At 59.2% G+C, this 23,006-nt stretch overlaps 1 protein-coding gene across 1 annotated transcript in view; it reads left to right on the top strand.

The window, feature by feature from the left end:
• Window positions 1-371: 371 nt before the first annotated feature.
• Window positions 372-23,006, top strand: part of SEZ6L2 (seizure related 6 homolog like 2) — a 46,271-nt gene continuing 23,636 nt past the window's right edge. The window contains 8 exon segments of the mRNA XM_075581274.1: window positions 372-405; window positions 773-1,024; window positions 3,178-3,311; window positions 3,927-4,119; window positions 7,715-7,900; window positions 14,718-14,886; window positions 16,508-16,569; window positions 16,572-16,670. Coding sequence (XP_075437389.1) covers window positions 372-405; window positions 773-1,024; window positions 3,178-3,311; window positions 3,927-4,119; window positions 7,715-7,900; window positions 14,718-14,886; window positions 16,508-16,569; window positions 16,572-16,670 — 1,129 coding nt within the window.

Raw genomic sequence — 23,006 nt, 5'->3', positions numbered from 1 at the left:
TATTTTATTGACGCACGGCGCTGCGTTGAATTGCTGATGGTCTGCATACTATTTGCAGAACAAAGTGCATCTTTTCTTTATGTGTAACGAGTATTAGATAAATATAAATGATTGGGGTAATATTATTTAGAATAGCCGCACCCCCCCCCTGTAATGAAAGATCGGCGCTGCGTCGGACACGTTTTACGGCTGATACGTGCCGGGATTCTGCAGACGTTTTTCGGCTTCACGCCACGTTACATCAGGCGGCGAGTTTGGCGCACAATCTGCTTTTTTTTGGCCGTACAGGAACGTTTTATTTTTTTAGTACATGTGGACGCAGAGCGCCGCCATTTCCGTGCGCCAAAAACCCACCAAAGAGATATTTGTTGATGCCGCCGGTGCAGACGGAGGCGCTGCGGGTCGGTACACACACGCAATGTAAAACCAATTAGAGTGTAAGCTCCTCAGGGCACGGACTCCTCTTCCACAATGTCACTTTTATGTCTGAAGCGCTTATTCCCATGACCTGTTATTTGTATTATTTGTGATTTATATGATTGTCGCGCGTGTTAGGCTGCGGTCCCAGCGCGCGCGCCCGGCGGGGGGGGGGCGGCGCCTGCACAGCGCTGCACACGCACACGCGCTCCCGGGGAGGGAGAAGCTGCGACGGGAGCCGGTTGCGACGCTTAGTAACCAGATGCCCCGGTGTCCGGCAGCGGAGGTATCTCTCGCTCGGAAGGGGAGGGGTAAAGGGATTTGGCAGCTGAGCTCTCTCTCCTTTCTGTCCCAGGCACGACCTCCGTTCCGACCCGCGCCGCCCCGCGCTCTCTGACCTCTGACCCGGCCCCCGGAGGGGTCAGTGAGGCCTCAGGGGTCCTCACCACGGCGGTCAGCGGGGCCTTCTCCCTGCCCCCGCCCCTCAGTACCCTCACCCCACCGCCTCCTGCCCCCACGGGGGGCCCCGGACCCTCCCCCGAAGGAGAGGAGGAGACCACAACCACGCTGATCACCACGACAACAGTGACCACCGTGCACAGTCCGGGTGAGGGCCCGGCTCTGCCGCTGACTTTACCTGCGCCCTCTGACAGTGCCCGGCTCTGCCGCTGACTTTACCTGCGCCCTCCGACAGTGCCCGGCTCTGCCGCTGACTTTACCTGCGCCCTCCGACAGTCCCTGGCTCTGCCGCTGACTTTACCTGTGCCCTCCGACAGCGCCCGTCTCTGCCGCTGACTTTACCTGCGCCCTCCGACAGCGCCCGGCTCTGCCGCTGACTTTACCTGCACCCTCCGACAGGGCCCGGCTCTGCCACTGACTTTACCTGCACCCTCCGACAGTGCCCGGCTCTGCCACTGACTTTACCTGCGCCCTCCGACAGTGCCCGGCTCTGACGCTGACTTTACCTGCACCCTCTGACAGTGCCCGGCTCTGCCACTGACTTTACCTGCGCCTTCCGACAGTGCCCGGCTCTGCCGCTGACTTTACCTGCGCCCTCTGACAGTGCCCGGCTCTGCCACTGACTTTACCTGCACCCTCCGACAGGACCCGGCTCTGCCGCTGACTTTACCTGCGCCCTCCGACAGTGCCCGGCTCTGCCGCTGACTTTACTTGTGCCCTCCGACAGTGCCCGGCTCTGCCGCTGACTTTACCTGCACCCTCCGACAGTGCCCGGCTCTGCCGCTGACTTTACCTGCGCCCTCTGACAGGACCCGGCTCTGCCGCTGACTTTACCTGCGCCCTCTGACAGGACCCGGCTCTGCCGCTGACTTTACCTGCGCCCTCCGACAGTGCCCGGCTCTGCCGCTGACTTTACTTGTGCCCTCCGATAGTGCCTGGCTCTGCCGCTGACTTTACCTGTGCCCTCCAATAGTGCCCGGCTCTGCCGCTGACTTTACCTGCGCCCTCCGATAGTGCCTGGCTCTGCCACTGACTTTACCTGTGCCCTTCGACAGTGCCCGGCTCTGCCGCTGACTTTACCTGCGCCCTCCGACAGTGCCCGGCTCTGCCGCTGACTTTACCTGCGCCCTCCGATAGTGCCCGGCTCTGCCGCTGACTTTACCTGTGCCCTCCGACAGCGCCCGACTCTGCCGCTGACTTTACCCGACCCTCTGACAGTGCCCGGCTCTGCCGCTGACTTTACCCGCACCCTCTGACAGGACCCGGCTCTGCCGCTGACTTTACCTCTGCCCTCTGACAGTGCCCGGCTCTGCCGCTGACTTTACCCGACCCTCTGACAGGACCCGGCTCTGCCGCTGACTTTACCTGTGCCCTCCGACAGTGCCCGGCTCTGCCGCTGACTTTACCCGACCCTCTGACAGGACCCGGCTCTGCCGCTGACTTTACCTGTGCCCTCCAACAGTGCCCGGCTCTGCCGCTGACTTTACCTGTGCCCTCCGATAGTGCCCGGCTCTGCCGCTGGCTTTACCTGTGCCCTCCGACAGCGCCCGGCTCTGCCGCTGACTTTACCTGTGCCCTCCGACAGTGCCTCGCTCCGACAGTGCCTGGCTCTGCCGCTGACTTTACCTGTGCCCTTCGACAGTGCCCGGCTCTGCCGCTGACTTTACCTGCGCCCTCCGATAGTGCCCGGCTCTGCCGCTGACTTTACCTGTGCCCTCCGACAGTGCCCGGCTCTGCCGCTGACTTTACCCGACCCTCTAACAGTGCCCGGCTCTGCCGCTGACTTTACCCGACCCTCTGACAGGACCCGGCTCTGCCGCTGACTTTACCTGCGCCCTCTGACAGTGCCCGGCTCTGCCACTGACTTTACCCGCACCCTCCGACAGTGCCCGGCTCTGCCGCTGACTTTAACCGCACCCTCTGACAGTGCCCGGCTCTGCCGCTGACTTTACCTGCGCCCTCTGACAGTGCCCGGCTCTGCCACTGACTTTACCCGCACCCTCCGATAGTGCCCGGCTCTGCCGCTGACTTTACCCGCACCCTCTGACAGTGCCCGGCTCTGCCGCTGACTTTACCCGCACCCTCTGACAGTGCCCGGCTCTGCCGCTGACTTTACCCGCACCCTCTGACAGTGCCCGGCTCTGCCGCTGACTTTACCCGCACCCTCCGATAGTGTCCGGCTGACTTTACCCGCCCCCTCCGATAGTGCCCGGCTGACTTTACCCTCCCCCTCCGATAGTGCCCGGCTGACTTTACCCGCCCCCTCCGATAGTGCCCGGCTGACTTTACCTCTCCCCGCAGTGCTCTGTAATAACAATATCTCAGACTCGGAGGGGGTGCTGGAAGCCCCAGAATTCGTGGGTGGGACTTTCTTTGGGGGTCTGGATTGTACCTACAGCGTGTCCGTATACCTGGGGTATGGAGTGGAGATACGGGTGAGTGAGGTGGGGGGGGGGGGGAGGAGGAAAGGTGGGGGGAGAGAAGGGGCAATGCGGAGAGAGAAAGAGGGAGGGGAAGAAAGAAGGTGAGATAGGGAGTTATGGGAGGGAGAGCGGGAGAGAGCGGGAGAGAGGGAGGGAGAGAGGGAGGAAGGGAGACAGAGAGAGGGAGGGAGACAGAGAGTGGGAGGGAAAGCAGGAGAGGGAGGGAGAGCGGGAGGGACAGCACAAGAGACGGAGGGGAGACAGGGAGAGGGAGTGAGAAGGAGGGGAGACAGAGAGAGGGAGGGAGAGTGGGAGAGAGAGGGACGGGAGACAGACAGAGAGAGGGAGGGGAGACAGAGAGAGGGAGGGGAGACAGGGAGAGGGAGGGAGAGCGGGAGAGAGAGGCAAGGGAGACAGAGAGAGGGTTGGAAAGAGGAAAGGAGAGAGAGAGAGGGAGAGAGGGAGGGATAAGGAGGGTGGGAGAAGGAGGGATAGGGAGAGAGGGAGTGATAGAGAAGGGGAGACAATGTTGCTGTAGAGTGGTGGAGGTTCGAGATCCTCAGGGGCGGGGCACTGAGTAGTGGGCGGAGCCTGGTTTCTCACAGACCAATCAGAGTGTGTGTGCAGGTGGAGCGGCTGAACCTGTCTAAGGACGAGGCCCTGACTGTGGAGGGGCTGGAGGAGGAGCGGCGCTTCCTGCTGGCCAATGAGACGCTCATGGCTGAGGGTCAGGTGATCCGCAGCACAACCAATCACATCACTGTGCGCTTCCAGACGTACCGCGCCACCAGCCCGGGTGCCTTCAAACTACGTTACCAAGGTAACCAGTGCCGCCCCTATACACACAGCACATAGCGGGCAGTGCCACCCCATACACACAGCACAGAGCAGGCAGTGCCACCCCATACACACAGCACAGAGAGGGCAGTGCCGCCCCATACACAGCACAGAGCGGGCAGTGCCACACCATACACACAGCACAGAGATGGCAGTGCCACCCTCATACACATAGCACAGAGAGGACAGTGCCGCCCCATACACTCAGCACAGAGGGCAGTGCCACCCTCATCACACAGCACAGAGAGGGCAGTGCCACCCCCATAGACACAGCACAGAGAGGGCAGTGCCACCCCTATACACACAGCACAGAGAGGGCAGTGCCACCCCATACACACAGCACAGAGCGGGCAGTGCCACCCCCATACACACAGCACAGAGCGTGTAGTGCCACCCCCATACACACAGCACGAAGCAGGCAGTGCCACCCTCATACACACAGCACACAGCGGGCAGTGCCACCCTTATACACACAGCACAGAGTGGGCAGTGCCACCCCTATACACACAGCACGAAGCAGGCAGTGCCACCCTCATACACACAGCACACAGCGGGCAGTGCCACCCTTATACACACAGCACAGCGGGCAGTGCCTCCTCATACACACAGCACAGCGGGCAGTGCCACCCTTATACACACAGCACAGAGCGGGCAGTGCCACCCCCATACACACAGCACAGAGCGGGCAGTGCCACCACCATACACACAGCACAGAGCAGGCAGTGCCACTCCCAGACACACAGCACAGTGGGCAGTGCCACCCCCATACACACAGCACAGAGCAGGCAGTGCCACCCTGATACCCACAGCACAGCGGGCAGTGCCACCCCCATACACACAGCACCGAGCGGGCAGTGCCACCCTCATACACCCAGCACAGAGCGTGCAGTGCCACCCCCATACACACAGCGCAGAGCGGACAGTGCCACCCTCATACACAGCACAGAGGGCAGTGCCTCCTCATACACACAGCACAGCGGGCAGTGCCACCCTTATACACACAGCACAGAGCGGGCAGTGCCACCCCCATACACACAGCACAGAGCGGGCAGTGCCACCACCATACACACAGCACAGAGCAGGCAGTGCCACTCCCAGACACACAGCACAGTGGGCAGTGCCACCCCCATACACACAGCACAGAGCAGGCAGTGCCACCCTGATACCCACAGCACCGAGCGGGCAGTGCCACCCTCATACACCCAGCACAGAGCGTGCAGTGCCACCCCCATACACACAGCGCAGAGCGGACAGTGCCACCCTCATACACAGCACAGAGGGCAGTGCCACCCTCATACGCACAGCACAGGGGACAGTGCCACCCTCATACACACAGCACCGAGCGGGCAGTGCCACCCTCATACACACAGCACAGAGCGTGCAGTGCCACCCCCATACACACAGCGCAGAGCGGGCAGTGCCACCCTCATACACAGCACAGAGGGCAGTGCCACCCTCATACGCACAGCACAGAGGACAGTGCCAACTTCATACACACAGCACAGAGCGGGCAGTGCCACCCCCATACACACAGCACAGAGCGGGCAGTGCCACCCCCATACACACAGCACAGAGCGGGCAGTGCCACTGCCATACACACAGTGGGCAGTGCCACCCCCATACACACAGCACCGTGACAGTACGGGCAGTGCCACCCCCCACACACAGCACAGTGACAGTACAGGCACTGCGACCCCCATACACACAGCACAGGGACAGTACGGGCAGTGCCACCCCCCATACACAGCACAGGGACAGTACGGGCAGTGCCACCCCCCATACACAGCACAGGGACAGTACGGGCAGTGCCACCCCCCATACACAGCACAGGTACAGTAGGGGTGGTGCCACCCCCCATACACACAGCACAGGGACAGTACGGGCAGTGCCACCCCCCATACACACAGCACAGGGACAGTATGGGCAGTGCTACCCCCCATACACACAGCACAGGTACAGTATGGGCAGTGCTACCCCCATACAGAGCAAAGGGACAGTACGGGCAGTGCCATCCCCATACACAGCACAGGGACAGTACGGGCAGTGCCACCCCCCATACACAGCACAGGGACAGTACTGGCTGTGCCACCCCCCATACACAGCACAGGGACAGTACGGGCAGTGCCACCCCCCATACACAGCACAGGGACAGTACGGGCAGTGCCACCCCCCATACACACAGCACAGGGACAGTACGGGCAGTGCCACCCCCCATACACACAGCACAGGGACAGTACGGGCAGTGCCACCCCCATACACACAGCACAGGGACAGTACGGGCAGTGCCACCCCCATACACACAGCACAGGGACAGTATGGGCAGTGCCAACCCCATACACACAGCACAGGGACAGTACGGGCAGTGCCACCCCCATACACACAGCACAGGGACAGTACGGGCAGTGCCACCCCCCATACACAGCACAGGGACAGTACGGGCAGTGCCACCCCCCATACACACAGCACAGGGACAGTACGGGCAGTGCCACCCCCATACACAGCACAGGGACAGTACGGGCAGTGCCACCCCCCATACACAGCACAGGGACAGTACGGGCAGTGCCACCCCCCATACACAGCACAGGGACAGTACAAGCAGTGCCACCCCCCATACACACAGCACAGGGACAGTACGGGCAGTGCCACCCCCCATACACAGCACAGGGACAGTACGGGCAGTGCCACCCCCCATACACAGCACAGGGACAGTACGGGCAGTGCCACCCCATGCACACAGCACAGGGACAGTACGGGCAGTGCCACCGCCATACACACAGCACAGGGACAGTACGGGCAGTGCCACCCCCCATACACAGCACAGGGACAGTATAGGCAGTGCCATAACCCATACACACAGCACAGGGACAGTACGGGCAGTGCCACCCCCCATACACAGCACAGGGACAGTACGGGCAGTGCCACCCCCATGCACACAGCACAGGGACAGTACGGGCAGTGCCACCCCCCATACACACAGCACAGGGACAGTACGGGCAGTGCCACCCCCCATACACAGCACAGGGACAGTACGGGCAGTGCCACCCCCCATACACACAGCACAGGGACAGTACGGGCAGTGCCACTCCCCATACACACAGCACAGGGACAGTACGGGCAGTGCCACCCCCCATACACAGCACAGGGACAGTACGGGCAGTGCCACCCCCCATACACAGCACAGGGACAGTACGGGCAGTGCCACCCCACATACACAGCACAGGGACAGTACAGGCAGTGCCACCCCATGCACACAGCACAGGGACAGTACGGGCAGTGCCACCCCCCATACACAGCACAGGGACAGTACGGGCAGTGCCACCCCCCATACACAGCACAGGGACAGTACGGGCAGTGCCACCCCACATACACAGCACAGGGACAGTACAGGCAGTGCCACCCCATGCACACAGCACAGGGACAGTACGGGCAGTGCCACCCCCATACACAGCACAGGGACAGTACCTTTCCTGGGGCACCCACTTTATTTAACCTAATCACTGCTGACAAGGTTTTTACAGCTGCACGGTGGCCATCTTTAAACTATCCGAAGCTAAAAGCGCCCGTATATCCCCCTGCAGCCTTTGTTCTAAGCTGCGTGTTCCCCCCTCGGCCGGAGAACGGGGAAGTGACAGTCACAGACCTGCACCCGGGGGGATCCGCCAACTTCCGCTGTGCCCCCAGCTTCTCCCTGCGTGGGGGCGACTCACTGGTCTGCCTCAACGTCACCCGGCCTCAGTGGAGCGGGAACCCCCCCATGTGTGCAGGTGAGAGGGCGGTCAGGGGGTGCCGGGCAGAGCTGCGGAATTTACATGGGCAGTGAGGGGGCAGCAGGGTGTTGGGGTGTATAGGGAGGGGTATCACAGGGCAGTGAGGGGGCAGCAGGGTGTTGGGGTGTATAGGGAGGGGTATCACAGGGCAGTGAGGGGGCAGCAGGGTGTTGGGGTGTATAGGGAGGGGTATCACAGGGCAGCGAGGGGGCAGCAGGGTGTTGGGGTGTATAGGGAGGGGTATCACAGGGCAGTGAGGAGGCAGCCGGATGTTGGGGTGTGTAGGGAGGGGTATAACGGCAGTGAGGGGCAGCAGGATGTTGGGGTGTATAGGAAGGGGTATGAGGGGGCAGCATGGTGTTGGGGTGTACAGGAGGGGTATAACAGGGCAGTGAGGGGGCAGCATGGTGTTGGGGTGTACAGGAGGGGTATAACAGGGCAGTGAGGGGCAGCAGGGTGTTGGGGTGTATAGGGAGGGGTATAACAGGGCAGTGAGGAGGCAGCAGGGTGTTGGGGTGTATAGGGAGGGTATAACAGGGCAGTGAGGGGAGCAACAGGATGTTGGGGTATATAGGGAGGAGTATAACAGGGCAGTGAGGGGGCAACAGGATGTTGGGGTGTATAGGGAGGAGTATAACAGGGCAGTGAGGGGGCAGCATGGTGTTGGGGTGTATAGGGAGGGGTATAACAGGACAGGGAGGGGTATAACAGGGCAGTGAGGGGGCAGCAGGATGTTGGGGTGTATAGGGAGGGGTATAACGGCAGTGAGAGGGCAGCAGGATGTTGGGTATATAGAGAGGGGTATAACAGGGCAGTGAGGGGGCAGCAGGATGTTGGGGTGTATAGGGAGGGGTATAACAGGGCAGTGAGGTGGCAGCAGAATGTTGGGGTGTGTAGGGAGTGGTATAACAGAGCAGTGAGGGGGCAGCAGGATGTTGGGGTGTATAGGGAGGGGTATAACAGGGCAATGAGAGGGCAGCAGGATGTTGGGTATATAGGGAGGGGTATAACAGGGCAATGAGGGGGCAGCAGGATGTTGGGGTGTATAGGGAGGGTGTTGCAGGGTACATGCAACTACACACGTGGGTTTCTTGACAAGGCTGTTTTATTTTGCCTTGAAAAATATACAGCACACAAAACAAAAATAGCGCTTTTTCAGCAACAAACGAAAATGGCTTTTCCTTCAGCAAACCGAACAAAACAGTTTCTCTTTAGCAGACAGTTTATATATATGCAGCTACCCTTTTTCTATGCAGGGGACAGACAGTTCACAGTTTCACTACTTTGCTACTCAGACCTTGTTTTCAGGAATCACTTTAGCAGCTTACTCCTCTCTCATCAACAGCAACTCCATGTGTCTACAACCTGGGTTTTAACACACCTTGATTAGGCAGCTGGGATCCAACTAATTGTCCTGAGGTTCCCAGCTGAAGTTTAACCTAGTCAGTGCTGCACTGCAGACTAGACATAGGTTTTCCAGGCATATAACTGGTGGCTTTTATTTACCCTGTCACATTCCTCCCCTGTAAGTGTGTGGCTGGGGCTACGCACGGCTGAAGCCCGACCATCCATCCCTTCTCTAGAAAAGAAGTCAGCATTTGCATTCTCTTTTCCGGGCCTATGCTGAATCTCAAATGAGAAGGGTTGGAGGGCCATATACCACCTAGTCAATCTAGCATTGGAATCCTTCATGCTATTTAACCATTTCAGTGGAGCATGATCCGTCACCAAAGTAAAATGGACTCCTGTCAGGTAATGCCTCAAAGCCTCGATTGCCCACTTTACTGCGAGGCACTCTTTCTCAATCACTGAGTAATTTTTTTCCCTTGGGAACAATTTCCTACTCAGGAAAAGGATAGGATGTTCAACTCCCTCAAACTGTTGTGACAACACTGCCCCTAGCCCTATCTCTGATGCATCTGTTTGCACTATAAAAGGGCTGTTGAAGTCTGGGCTTCTAAGGATGGGACCCTCTGATAGACACCTTTTTATGTCCTCAAAGGCTCTCTGACAATCCCTTGACCACACCACTTGTGTAAGGGCACACTTTTTTGTGAGGTCCGTTAAAGGGTCTGCCACTTCCGAATAGTTGGGGATGAACCGCCGGTAGTACCCTGCTAAACCCAGCAGAGAGCGTACCTGCGTTTTTGTTTGGGGGGTCGGAACTTCTTTCAGGGCAGCTACCTTGTCGGCTAGTGGCCTTACTCTTCCACCTCCCACTGCATACCCTAAATATTTGGTTTCCGCTTTACCCAAGGCACATTTCTTAGGGTTGGCTGTGAGCCCTGCCTCTCTTAGAGATTTGAGGACCGCTTTCAGCCTATTTAGATGGGCCCGCTAGTGTTTACTATAAATGACAATGTCATCTAGGTAGGCTGCGGCATAAGTCCTATGGGGCCTCAGTACCTTATCCATGAGTCTCTGAAATGTGGCTGGGGCTCCATGCAGTCCAAATGGCATTGTCACAAACTGGTACAAACCCATGGGAGTGGCAAAGGCTGTTTTGCATTTGGACTTTTCCTCTAAGGGTATTTGCCAGTATCCTTTTGTCAAGTCCAACGTGGATATATATTCCGCGTTACCAAGGGCGTCAATTAATTCGTCCACCCTTGGCATCGGATATGCGTCAAACTTGGATACCGCATTGACCTTTCGGAGGTCCACACAAAATCTTACCTTCCCATCGGGTTTAGGGACCATAACTAGTGGACTACACCACTCACTGCATGATTCCTCAATCACTCCTAAGTGTAACATTTCTTGTACCTCCTTCTCTACCAGAGCCCTACGACTTTCAGGCAACCTATAAGGACGGGAACGTACTTTTACCCCAGGTGCTGTCTCGATTGCATGGGAAATTAAGTTAGTTTGTCCTGGTAAGTCAGAAAAAACATCCTGGAATTGTTTAATTATTGCTAACAAGTCCCCTTTTTGTTCAGAGGACAACTGTTTACCCATTGGGATTTTATCGTCACTCACGATGTTCTCCCGTGGAGGCTGAGGACCCAAGTCCGTTTCCTCCTCCACCGGGTGGATGAATAGAGACCGCTGCATCTTCCAGGGTTTCAGCAAGTTCACATGGTAAATTTGTTTACCCTTCCTGGACCCTGGTTGAGCGATCTCGTAATCCACATCACCCGTACGGCGGAGTACTTCGAATGGGCCCTGCCATTTGGCCAGGAGTTTACTCTCGCAACTGGGTAACAATAACATCACCTGGTCTCCTGGGTGAAACACTCATGCGAGCATTCTGATTGTAATGTCTCTCCTGACTGTCCTGGGCTGATCTAAGATTCTCCCTGGCAAAATGGCCGACCACATCTAGGCGCTTCCTAAGGTCTAGTACATATTGCAGGGTATTCTTAGAAGGGGACTGCTGTTCCTCCCAGGACTCTTTTAGGAGGTCTAGGATACCCCGCGGTTGGCCGCCATAGAGCAATTCAAATGGAGAGAATCCCGTGGAGGCCTGGGGAACTTCCCGCACTGCAAACAGCAGAAAAGGGAGAAGTTCATCCCAGGCTCTCTTTTCTGAGTCTACAAATTTCCTCAGCATCCCTTTTAGAGTTCGGTTAAATCTTTCCACCAATCCGTCAGTCTGTGGATGGTAGACCGATGTCCGAACAGACTTGACCTCTAGTAACGTTAAGACATCCTGCATCAGTTTAGCCATGAAATTTGTACCTTGGTCTGTCAACATAACCTGGGGAAGTCCAACCCGTTAGAACAGTTCCAACAACTTGTTGGCTACTTGCTTCGCCGTTGCTGTTCTCAGGGGGAACGCCTCAGGATACCTTGTTGCATAGTCCACTATTGCAAGGATAAACCTGTGTCCTTTTGCAGAAGGTTCTAGAGGTCCTACCAAGTCTACCCCAATCCTCTCAAAGGGAACTGACACCAAGGGTAGAGGAACCAAAGGGGCTGTTTTTTGTCCTTTTGGACTAGTTAGCTGGCACTCCGGACATGCTGCACATAGCTTAGCAATATCACTATGCATCCCTGGCCAAAAGAATCGGGATGAAATATGGTCCAATGTTTTATCCCTGCCCAGGTGACCACCCCAAGGGACAGTATGGGCTAGAGTGAACACAGATTTAACAAACGCCTTGGGAACCAATATCTGTCTGGTGACCTCCCCTGTTTGTGTCTGCCTATTAACCCTATATAGGATATCCTTTGTTAGCTCAAAATGGGGGAATACTATCACCCCCTGTGCATCTAAAATCTGTTCATCAATTTTCACCACCTTGTCATACTGTCTCCCTTTGCTTCTGGTGAAAGTCAGGGAGGTACAGGTCTGGTAAATCTCCAGGGCCCATATCCCCCTCCCTTTGGCCATCCCCAGCTATCACTTGTGACCTCTGACTACTAGAATGGTCACCTTGAGACCCAGATTTCTGCAACCAGTCCTGTTTGTCCAAGCGTCTTTGCTTCCGAGTCTTCTGAACCCGGTGTCTACTGGGAAAAAGGTCTGCCGAGAAAGGGAACAGTTTGCCAGGGTTCTCCTGAGTCCCAGAAGGAGGTTCCTCGTGAAAGACTGGGGCCATTAGGTCCGCAAAGAAAGGCCAGTCCCGACCGAGCACAACGGGGGCAGGTAGCCAAGGAGCGACTCCTACTTCGAGGTAAGCCTCCTGACCTTTTACCTGTAGCCGGATTTTGGCCGTCGGATAAGGTTTTACATCGCCGTGTATACATTCTATGCTCCATGGGGAGTCAAAAGAACACACGTTGGGCGGTAACAGTTCCTGGAGGACCAGAGTTTTCCCAGAGCCCGAATCTACAAGGGCCTGGACGGTTTTTCCCCCAATCTGGGCTGGAAGTAGCCAGGGCTTGTAATTTTCCCCAGTTAAAGCCGAGGCGACGGTTCTGCTGAATGAACAATCCATCTGTGGACATTCCACATACCGGTGGCCTTGTTCTCCGCAGGCAGAACATGGAGAGGGTTCCCTCGCAGGAGGGGGCTGTGGATAGCGCTCCGCTGGACCGGTTACTGGAGACCAGGCATCTGGTGGGTTCTGTGGGCGACGTCCTCGGAAGTTCCTCTCACTTTGCGACGAGCCGACATCCGGAAAGAGATGAGGGTCTCTGCGGGGACCAGCATTTGGACTCCGTCCTTGCTGGAACGACTGCTCCTTCCTTTGGATTTGGCGGTTCCGTGATGGGCTGTAGGTTCCCCATTGATCCGACCTCCCTCTTTGGGCGTCCGCAAGTGCCGGTGGAGTCGGGTCCAGGACACTCGCCTGCTGCTCAGCCCCAAGGAAGTTCTCCACGAGTCGGACCGCCAAAGCTAGGGTTTCAGCAGCGTGGCGTTTTACCCACGAGCGTGCGGGAGGGGGTATTACTTGTAGAAATTGTTCCAAAACCACCTGCTCAAGAATTGCCTCCTTAGTGCACTCCTCGGGTTGTATCCAGCGCGTACATAAGTCCAATAATCGCTGAGCGAGGACCCGGGGTCTCATCTTAGCGGTGTACTTCATGTTCCGGAACTGCTGCCGGTAGGTCTCTGGGGTCAGACCTAAGCGATCCAGTGTGGCGGCTTTTACTTGGCGGTAGTCCATTGCCTGATCTGTAGGGAGACCCTGATATGAGGCCTGGGCTTCTCCTATAAGGAGCGGGGCCAAAGCAGTTGCCCAGCGATCTGCAGCCCAGCCCTGAGCTTCGGCGACTCTTTCAAATGTTAGTAAAAAAGCCTCTGGATCCTCATTCGGAGCCATTTTCCTCAGGAGTATCGGGGGTCTGCTGGCCAGTTCTGCACCGGCAGACCCTCGGACTTGGGTCAGCAGCTTGGCAATCCGCTCATCCTGTGCTGTCTGTAGTCTTTCATCTCTCTCCGCTTGCAGCCGGGCCTGCTCGCACAGAAACGCTTTCAACATTTCTTCCATTCTTGTGTGTGTGTGTGTGGCCCTTTAACTGCAGGATGCTTTTGAAAAAAATCAAATCTCACTTCTTGACAACCATATGTTGCAGGGTACATGCAACTACACACGTGGGTTTCTTGACAAGGCTGTTTTATTTTGCCTTGAAAAATATACAGCACACAAAACAAAAATAGCTATTTTTCAGCAACAAACGAAAATGGCTTTTCCTTCAGCAAACCGAACAAAAGAGTTTCTCTTTAGCAGACAGTTTATATATATGCAGCTACCCTTTTTCTATGCAGGGGACAGCCAGTTCACAGTTTCACTACTTTGCTACTCAGACCTTGTTTTCAGGAATCACGTTAGCAGCTTACTCTTCTCTCATCAACAGCAAGCTCCATGTGTCTACAACCTGGGTTTTAACACACCTTGATTAGGCAGCTGGGATCCAACTAATTTTCCTGAGGTTTCCAGCTGAAGTTTAACCTAGTCAGTACTGCACTGCAGACTACACATAGGTTTTCCAGGCATATAACTGGTGGCTTTTATTTACCCTGTCACAGAGGGGTATAACAGGGCAGTGAGGTGGCAGCAGAATGTTGGGGTGGATAGGGAGGGGTATAACAGGGCAGTGAGGGGGCAGCAGGGTGTTGGGGTGTATAGGGAGGGGTATAACAGGGCAGTGAGGGGGCAGCAGGGTGTTGGGGTGTTTAGGGAGGGGTATAACAGGGCAGTGAGGGGACAGCAGGGTGTTGGGGTGTATATGGAGGGTATAACAGGGCAGTGAGGGGGCAGCAGGGTGTTGGGGTGTATATGGAGGGTATAACAGGGCAGTGATGGGGCAGCAGGGTGTTGGGGTGTATATGGAGGGTATAAGAGGGCAGTGAGGGGGCAGCAGGGTGTTGGGGTGTATAGGGAGGGTATAATAATGGGGTTCCTGTCTCCCTCTCTGTCCCCAGCGTCCTGTGGGGGTGTTCTTCGGAACGCCACTGTGGGGCGCATCGTGTCACCTGACCTCGCCGGTAACCACGGCAACAACCTGAGCTGCCATTGGCTGATCGAGGCGTCGGAGGGGCAGAGGCTGCACCTGCACTTCGAGAGGGTGTCACTGGACGAGGACAATGACAGGTGTGTCACCTCTCGCCCCCTTACTGTCTCTCAGCACTCTAACGCTCTCTCCCTATATCTCTCCATCTCTCTCTCTCCTCTCACATTCTCTCTTGCTCCCACCTATCCCTTCCCCCTCCTTCTCTCTCCCCCTCTCTTTCTTCTCCTCCTTTCTCTCCCCACCTCCCTCTCGTCTCCCCCCATCCCCTGGCTCTCCCTTCTCCCTCTCTCTGCTCCCCGCTCTCACTTCTCCCCCCCCCTCTCACTTCTCCCCACCTCTCCCTTCTCTCTCTCTCTCCCCCCCCCCGACTCTCCCTTCTCCCTCTCTCTCCCCCCGGCTCTCACTTCTCCCCCCCCTCACTTCTCCCCCTCTCAGTTCTCCCTCCCTCTCACTTATCCCCCCCTCTCACTTCTCACCCCCCTCTCACTTCTCACCGCCTCTCACTTCTCACCCCCCCTCTCACTTCTCCCCCTCTCACTTCTCCCCCTCTCACTTCTCCCCCTCTCTCCCCTCTCCCCCGTCTCTCTCACTCCTCCCCTCCCTCTCCCCCGCTCTCTCGTCCACCCCCGTCTCTCTCCTCCCCCCCACCCGTCTCTCCCTTCTCCCCACCCGTCTCTCTCTTCTCCCCCGCCCATCTCTCTCTTCTCCCCCGTCTCTCTCTTCTCTCCCCGTCTCTCTCTCTCCCCCGTCTCTCTCTTCTCCCCCCGTCTCTGACTTCTCCTCCCTGTCTCTCACTTCTCCCCCCCGTCTCTCACTTCTCCCCCCCCGTCTCTCACTTCTCCCCCCCCGTCTCTCACTTTCCCCCCCGTCTCTCACTTCTCCCCCCCGTCTCTCACTTCTCCCCCCGTCTCTCACTTCTCCCCCCCGTCTCTCACTTCTCCCCCCCGTCTCTCGCTTCTCCCCTCCATCTCTCACTTCTCCACTCCCCCGTCTCTCACTTCTCCCCCCCGTCTCTCACTTCTCCCCCCCCCCGCTCTCTCATCTCCCCCCCCCGTCTCTCACTTCTCCCCGCACATCTCACTTCTCCCCCCCGTCTCTCACTTCTCCCTCCCCGTCTCTCACTTCTCCCCCTCGTCTCTCCACTTCCCCCCCGTCTCTCACTTCTCCCCCCCCGTCTCTCACTTCTCCCCGTCTCCCTCTCTTCTCCCCCCCGTCTCTCACTTCTCCCCCCCGTCTCTCACTTCTCCCCCCCGTCTCTCACTTCTCCCCCCGTCTCTCACTTCTCCCCCCCGTCTCGCACTTCTCCCCCCCCGTCTCTCACTCTCCCCTCCCCGTCTCTCACTTCTCCCCCCCCCCGTCTCTCCTACTCTCCCCCCGTCTCCACTTTCTCCCCCGTCTCTCACTTCTCCCCCCCCCATCTCCTCACTTCTCCCCCCCCGTCTCTCACTTCTCTCCCCCCCGTCTCTCACTTCTCCCCCCCCGATCTCTCACTTCTCTCCCCCCCCTCCCCCCCATCTCTCACTTCTCCCCCCGTCTCTTACTTCTCCCCCCCCATCTCTCACTCCCCCATCTCTCTTTCCCCCCCCCCCATCTCCCACTTCTCCCCCCATCTCTCACCCCCCCCCCATCTCCCACTCCCCCCCCCCCCATCTCCCACTTCTCCCCCCCGTCTCTCACTTCTCCCCCGCGCTCTCCCTCCAGGTTGGTGGTGCGCTCAGGCAGTTCCCCCCTCTCCCCGCTGATCTATGACTCGGATATAGACGATGTCCAGAGAGAGGTCTCCTGAGTGACGCGCAGTCTCTTTATGTGGAACTGATCTCTGAGAACCCAGCTGTCCCTCTGTTACTCAGCTTACGCTACGAAGGTAACTGTCTCTCTGCACTCACCATTTCTCTACACTCTCTCTGTCCCTGGCTGTCTCGCATTGTTATCCGACTCTCTCTCTGTCCCTGGCTGTCTCGCAGTGTTATCTCAGTCTCTCTCTGTCCCTGGCTGTCTCGCAGTATTCTCATAGTCTCTGGCTGTCTCGGGTCTCTCTATGTCCCCGCAGTATTCTCATAGTCTCCCTGTCTCAGCTCTCTCTCTGTGCCCTTCTGTCTGTCTCGGTACTCTCTCTGGCCCCGGCTGTCTCGCGTCCTCTGTCTCATTGATCTCTCTCTGTCCCCGGCTGTCACACAGCCTTTCTGTCTAAGCGCTCTCTCTCTCGGTCCCTGGCTGTCTCGCAGCCTTTCTGTCTCAGCGCTCTCTCTCTACCCCCGGCTGTCTCGCAGCCTCTCTGTCTCATTGATCTCTCTCTGTCCCCGGCTGTCTCGCAGCCTCTCTGTGTCAGTGCTCTCTCCCTATCCCCGGCTGTCTCGCAGCCTCTCTGTGTCAGCGCTCTCTCCCTGTCTCCGGCTGTCTCGCAGCCTCTCTGTGTCAGCGCTCTCTCCCTGTCTCCGGCTGTCACGCAGCCTTTCTGTTTCAGCGCTCTCTCTCTGTCCCCGGCTGTCTCGCAGCCTCTCTGTGTCAGCGCTCTCTCCCTGTCCCCGGTTGTCTCGCAGCCTCTCTGTGTCAGCGCTCTCTCCCTGTCTCCGGCTGTCTCGCAGCCTCTCTGTGTCAGCGCTCTCTCCCTGTCCCCCGGCTGTCTCTCAGCCTCTCTGTGTCTGCGCTCTCTCCCTGTCTCCGGCTGTCTCGCAGCCTCTCTGTGTCAGCGCTCTCTCCCTGTCTCCGGCTGTCTCGCAGCCTTTCTGTTTCAGCGCTCTCTCCCTGTCTCCGGCTGTCTCGCAGCCTTTCTGTTTCAGCGCTCTCTCTCTGTCCCCGGCTGTCTCGCAGCTCTCTGTGTCAGCGCTCTCTCCCTGTCCCCGGCTGTCTCTCAGCCTCTCTGTGTCAGCGCTCTCTCCCTGTCTCCGGCTGTCTCGCAGCCTCTCTGTGTCAGCGCTGTCTCCGGCTGTCTCGCAGCCTCTCTGTGTCAGCGCTCTCTCCCTGTCTCCGGCTGTCTCGCAGCCTCTCTGTGTCAGCGCTCTCTCCCTGTCTCCGGCTGTCTCGCAGCCTCTCTGTGTCAGCGCTCTCTCCCTGTCTCCGGCTGTCTCGCAGCCTCTCTGTGTCAGCGCTCTCTCCCTGTCTCCGGCTGTCTCGCAGCCTCTCTGTGTCAGCGCTCTCTCCCTGTCTCCGGCTGTCTCGCAGCCTCTCTGTGTCAGCGCTCTCTCCCTGTCTCCGGCTGTCTCGCAGCCTCTCTGTGTCAGCGCTCTCTCCCTGTCTCCGGCTGTCTCGCAGCCTCTCTGTGTCAGCGCTCTCTCCCTGTCTCCGGCTGTCTCGCAGCCTCTCTGTGTCAAGCGCTCTCTCCCTGTCTCCGCTGTCTCGCAGCCTCTCTGTGTCAGCGCTCTCTCCCTGTCTCCGGCTGTCTCGCAGCCTCTCTGTGTCAGCGCTCTCTCCCTGTCTCCGGCTGTCTCGCAGCCTCTCTGTGTCAGCGCTCTCTCCCTGTCTCCGGCTGTCTCGCAGCCTCCTGTGTCAGCGCTCTCTCCCTGTCTCCGGCTGTCTCGCAGCTCTCTGTGTCAGCGCTCTCTCCCTGTCTCCGGCTGTCTCGCAGCCTCTCTGTGTCAGCGCTCTCTCCCTGTCTCCGGCTGTCTCGCAGCCTCTCTGTGTCAGCGCTCTCTCCCTGTCTCCGGCTGTCTCGCAGCCTCTCTGTGTCAGCGCTCTCTCCTGTCTCCGGCTGTCTCGCAGCCTCTCTGTGTCAGCGCTCTCTCCCTGTCTCCGGCTGTCTCGCAGCCTCTCTGTGTCAGCGCTCTCTCCGTCTCCGGCTGTCTCGCAGCTCTCTGTGTCAGCGCTCTCTCCCTGTCTCCGGCTGTCTCGCAGCTCTCTCTGTGTCAGCGCTCTCTCCCTGTCTCCGGCTGTCTCGCAGCCTCTCTGTGTCAGCGCTCTCTCCCTGTCTCCGGCTGTCTCGCAGCCTCTCTGTGTCAGCGCTCTCTCCCTGTCTCCGGCTGTCTCGCAGCCTCTCTGTGTCAGCGCTCTCTCCCTGTCTCCGGCTGTCTCGCAGCCTCTCTGTGTCAGCGCTCTCTCCCTGTCTCCGGCTGTCTCGCAGCCTCTCTGTGTCAGCGCTCTCTCCCTGTCTCCGGCTGTCTCGCAGCCTCTCTGTGTCAGCGCTCTCTCCCTGTCTCCGGCTGTCTCGCAGCCTCTCTGTGTCAGCGCTCTCTCCCTGTCTCCGGCTGTCTCGCAGCCTCTCTGTGTCAGCGCTCTCTCCCTGTCTCCGGCTGTCTCGCAGCCTCTCTGTGTCAGCGCTCTCTCCCTGTCTCCGGCTGTCTCGCAGCTCTCTGTGTCAGCGCTCTCTCCCTGTCTCCGGCTGTCTCGCAGCCTCTCTGTGTCAGCGCTCTCTCCCTGTCTCGGCTGTCTCGCAGCCTCTCTGTGTCAGCGCTCTCTCCCTGTCTCCGGCTGTCTCGCAGCCTCTCTGTGTCAGCGCTCTCTCCCTGTCTCCGGCTGTCTCGCAGCCTCTCTGTGTCAGCGCTCTCTCCCTGTCTCCGGCTGTCTCGCAGCCTCCTCTGTGTCAGCGCTCTCTCCCTGTCTCCGGCTGTCTCGCAGCCTCTCTGTGTCAGCGCTCTCTCCCTGTCTCCGGCTGTCTCGCAGCCTCTCTGTGTCAGCGCTCTCTCCCTGTCTCGGCTGTCTCGCAGCCTCTCTGTGTCAGCGCTCTCTCCCTGTCTCCGGCTGTCTCGCAGCCTCTCTGTGTCAGCGCTCTCTCCTGTCTCCGGCTGTCTCGCAGCCTCTCTGTGTCAGCGCTCTCTCCCTGTCTCCGGCTGTCTCGCAGCCTCTCTGTGTCAGCGCTCTCTCCCTGTCTCCGGCTGTCTCGCAGCCTCTCTGTGTCAGCGCTCTCTCCCTGTCTCCGGCTGTCTCGCAGCCTCTCTGTGTCAGCGCTCTCTCCCTGTCTCCGGCTGTCTCGCAGCCTCTCTGTGTCAGCGCTCTCTCCCTGTCTCCGGCTGTCTCGCAGCCTCTCTGTGTCAGCGCTCTCTCCCTGTCTCCGGCTGTCTCGCAGCCTCTCTGTGTCAGCGCTCTCTCCCTGTCTCCGGCTTGTCTCGCAGCCTCTCTGTGTCAGCGCTCTCTCCCTGTCTCCGGCTGTCTCGCAGCCTCTCTGTGTCAGCGCTCTCTCCCTGTCTCCGGCTGTCTCGCAGCCTCTCTGTGTCAGCGCTCTCTCCCTGTCTCCGGCTGTCTCGCAGCCTCTCTGTGTCAGCGCTCTCTCCCTGTCTCCGGCTGTCTCGCAGCCTCTCTGTGTCAGCGCTCTCTCCCTGTCTCCGGGCTGTCTCGCAGCCTCTCTGTGTCAGCGCTCTCTCCCTGTCTCCGGCTGTCTCGCAGCCTCTCTGTGTCAGCGCTCTCTCCCTGTCTCCGGCTGTCTCGCAGCCTCTCTGTGTCAGCGCTCTCTCCCTGTCTCCGGCTGTCTCGCAGCCTCTCTGTGTCAGCGCTCTCTCCCTGTCTCCGGCTGTCTCGCAGCCTCTCTGTGTCAGCGCTCTCTCCCTGTCTCCGGCTGTCTCGCAGCCTCTCTGTGTCAGCGCTCTCTCCCTGTCTCCGGCTGTCTCGCAGCCTCTCTGTGTCAGCGCTCTCTCCCTGTCTCCGGCTGTCTCGCAGCCTCTCTGTGTCAGCGCTCTCTCCCTGTCTCCGGCTGTCTCGCAGCCTCTCTGTGTCAGCGCTCTCTCCCTGTCTCCGGCTGTCTCGCAGCCTCTCTGTGTCAGCGCTCTCTCCCTGTCTCCGGCTGTCTCGCAGCCTCTCTGTGTCAGCGCTCTCTCCCTGTCTCCGGCTGTCTCGCAGCCTCTCTGTGTCAGCGCTCTCCTCTCCCTGTCTCCGGCTGTCTCGCAGCCTCTCTGTGTCAGCGCTCTCTCCCTGTCTCCGGCTGTCTCGCAGCCTCTCTGTGTCAGCGCTCTCTCCCTGTCTCCGGCTGTCTCGCAGCCTCTCTGTGTCAGCGCTCTCTCCCTGTCTCCGGCTGTCTCGCAGCTCTCTGTGTCAGCGCTCTCTCCCTGTCTCCGGCTGTCTCGCAGCCTCTCTGTGTCAGCGCTCTCTCCCTGTCTCCGGCTGTCTCGCAGCCTCTCTGTGTCAGCGCTCTCTCCCTGTCTCCGGCTGTCTCGCAGCCTCTCTGTGTCAGCGCTCTCTCCCTGTCTCGGCTGTCTCGCAGCCTCTCTGTGTCAGCGCTCTCTCCCTGTCTCCGGCTGTCTCGCAGCTCGTCGTCAAGCGCTCATCCCTGTCGCCGGCGGTCTCGCAGCCTCTCTGTGTCAGCGCTCTCCCCTGTCTCGGCTCTCTCTGTGTCAGCGCTCTCTCCCTGTCTCCGGCTGTCTCGCAGCCTCTCTGTGTCAGCGCTCTCTCCCTGTCTCCGGCTGTCTCGCAGCCTCTCTGTGTCAGCGCTCTCTCCCTGTCTCCGGCTGTCTCGCAGCCTCTCTGTGTCAGCGCTCTCTCCCTGTCTCCGGCTTGTCTCGCAGCCTCTCTGTGTCAGCGCTCTCTCCCTGTCTCCGGCTGTCTCGCAGCCTCTCTGTGTCAGCGCTCTCTCCCTGTCTCCGGCTGTCTCGCAGCCTCTCTGTGTCAGCGCTCTCTCCCTGTCTCCGGCTGTCTCGCAGCCTCTCTGTGTCAGCGCTCTCTCCCTGTCTCCGGCTGTCTCGCAGCCTCTCTGTGTCAGCGCTCTCTCCCTGTCTCCGGCTGTCTCGCAGCCTCTCTGTGTCAGCGCTCTCTCTCCTGTCTCTCCGCTGTCTCGCAGCCTCTCTGTGTCAGCGCTCTCTCCCTGTCTCCGGCTGTCTCGCAGCCTCTCTGTGTCAGCGCTCTCTCCTGTCTCCGGCTGTCTCGCAGCCTCTCTGTGTCAGCGCTCTCTCCCTGTCTCCGGCTGTCTCGCAGCCTCTCTGTGTCAGCGCTCTCTCCCTGTCTCCGGCTGTCTCGCAGCCTCTCTGTGTCAGCGCTCTCTCCCTGTCTCCGGCTGTCTCGCAGCCTCTCTGTGTCAGCGCTCTCTCCCTGTCTCCGGCTGTCTCGCAGCCTCTCTGTGTCAGCGCTCTCTCCCTGTCTCCGGCTGTCTCGCAGCCTCTCTGTGTCAGCGCTCTCTCCCTGTCTCCGGCTGTCTCGCAGCCTCTCTGTGTCAGCGCTCTCTCCGTCTCCGGCTGTCTCGCAGCCTCTCTGTGTCAGCGCTCTCTCCCTGTCTCGGCTGTCTCGCAGCCTCTCTGTGTCAGCGCTCTCTCCCTGTCTCCGGCTGTCTCGCAGCCTCTCTGTGTCAGCGCTCTCACCTGTCTCCGGCTGTCTCGCAGCCTCTCTGTGTCAGCGCTCTCTCCCTGTCTCCGGCTGTCTCGCAGCCTCTCTGTGTCAGCGCTCTCTCCCTGTCTCGGCTGTCTCGCAGCCTCTCTGTGTCAGCGCTCTCTCCCTGTCTCCGGCTGTCTCGCAGCCTCTCTGTGTCAGCGCTCTCTCCCTGTCTCCGGCTGTCTCGCAGCCTCTCTGTGTCAGCGCTCTCTCCCTGTCTCCGGCTGTCTCGCAGCCTCTCTGTGTCAGCGCTCTCTCCCTGTCTCCGGCTGTCTCGCAGCCTCTCTGTGTCAGCGCTCTCTCCCTGTCTCCGGCTGTCTCGCAGCCTCTCTGTGTCAGCGCTCTCTCCCTGTCTCCGGCTGTCTCGCAGCCTCTCTGTGTCAGCGCTCTCTCCCTGTCTCCGGCTGTCTCGCAGCCTCTCTGTGTCAGCGCTCTCTCCCTGTCTCCGGCTGTCTCGCAGCCTCTCTGTGTCAGCGCTCTCTCCCTGTCTCGGCTGTCTCGCAGCCTCTCTGTGTCAGCGCTCTCTCCCTGTCTCCGGCTGTCTCGCAGCCTCTCTGTGTCAGCGCTCTCTCCCTGTCTCCGGCTGTCTCGCAGCCTCTCTGTGTCAGCGCTCTCTCCGTCTCCGGCTGGGTCTCGCAGCCTCTCTGTGTCAGCGCTCTCTCCCTGTCTCCGGCTGTCTCGCAGCCTCTCTGTGTCAGCGCTCTCTCCCTGTCTCCGGCTGTCTCGCAGCCTCTCTGTGTCAGCGCTCTCTCCCTGTCTCCGGCTGTCTCGCAGCCTCTCTGTGTCAGCGCTCTCTCCCTGTCTCCGGCTGTCTCGCAGCCTCTCTGTGTCAGCGCTCTCTCCCTGTCTCCGGCTGTCTCGCAGCCTCTCTGTGTCAGCGCTCTCTCCCTGTCTCCGGCTGTCTCGCAGCCTCTCTGTGTCAGCGCTCTCTCCCTGTCTCCGGCTGTCTCGCAGCCTCTCTGTGTCAGCGCTCTCT

This window comes from Ascaphus truei, unplaced genomic scaffold (assembly GCF_040206685.1).
Source record: "Ascaphus truei isolate aAscTru1 unplaced genomic scaffold, aAscTru1.hap1 HAP1_SCAFFOLD_1186, whole genome shotgun sequence".
Lineage (NCBI taxonomy): Eukaryota > Metazoa > Chordata > Amphibia > Anura > Ascaphidae > Ascaphus > Ascaphus truei.
The sequence above is the reverse complement of the archived record's forward strand: the minus strand, read 5'-3'. Positions and strand labels throughout refer to the sequence as shown.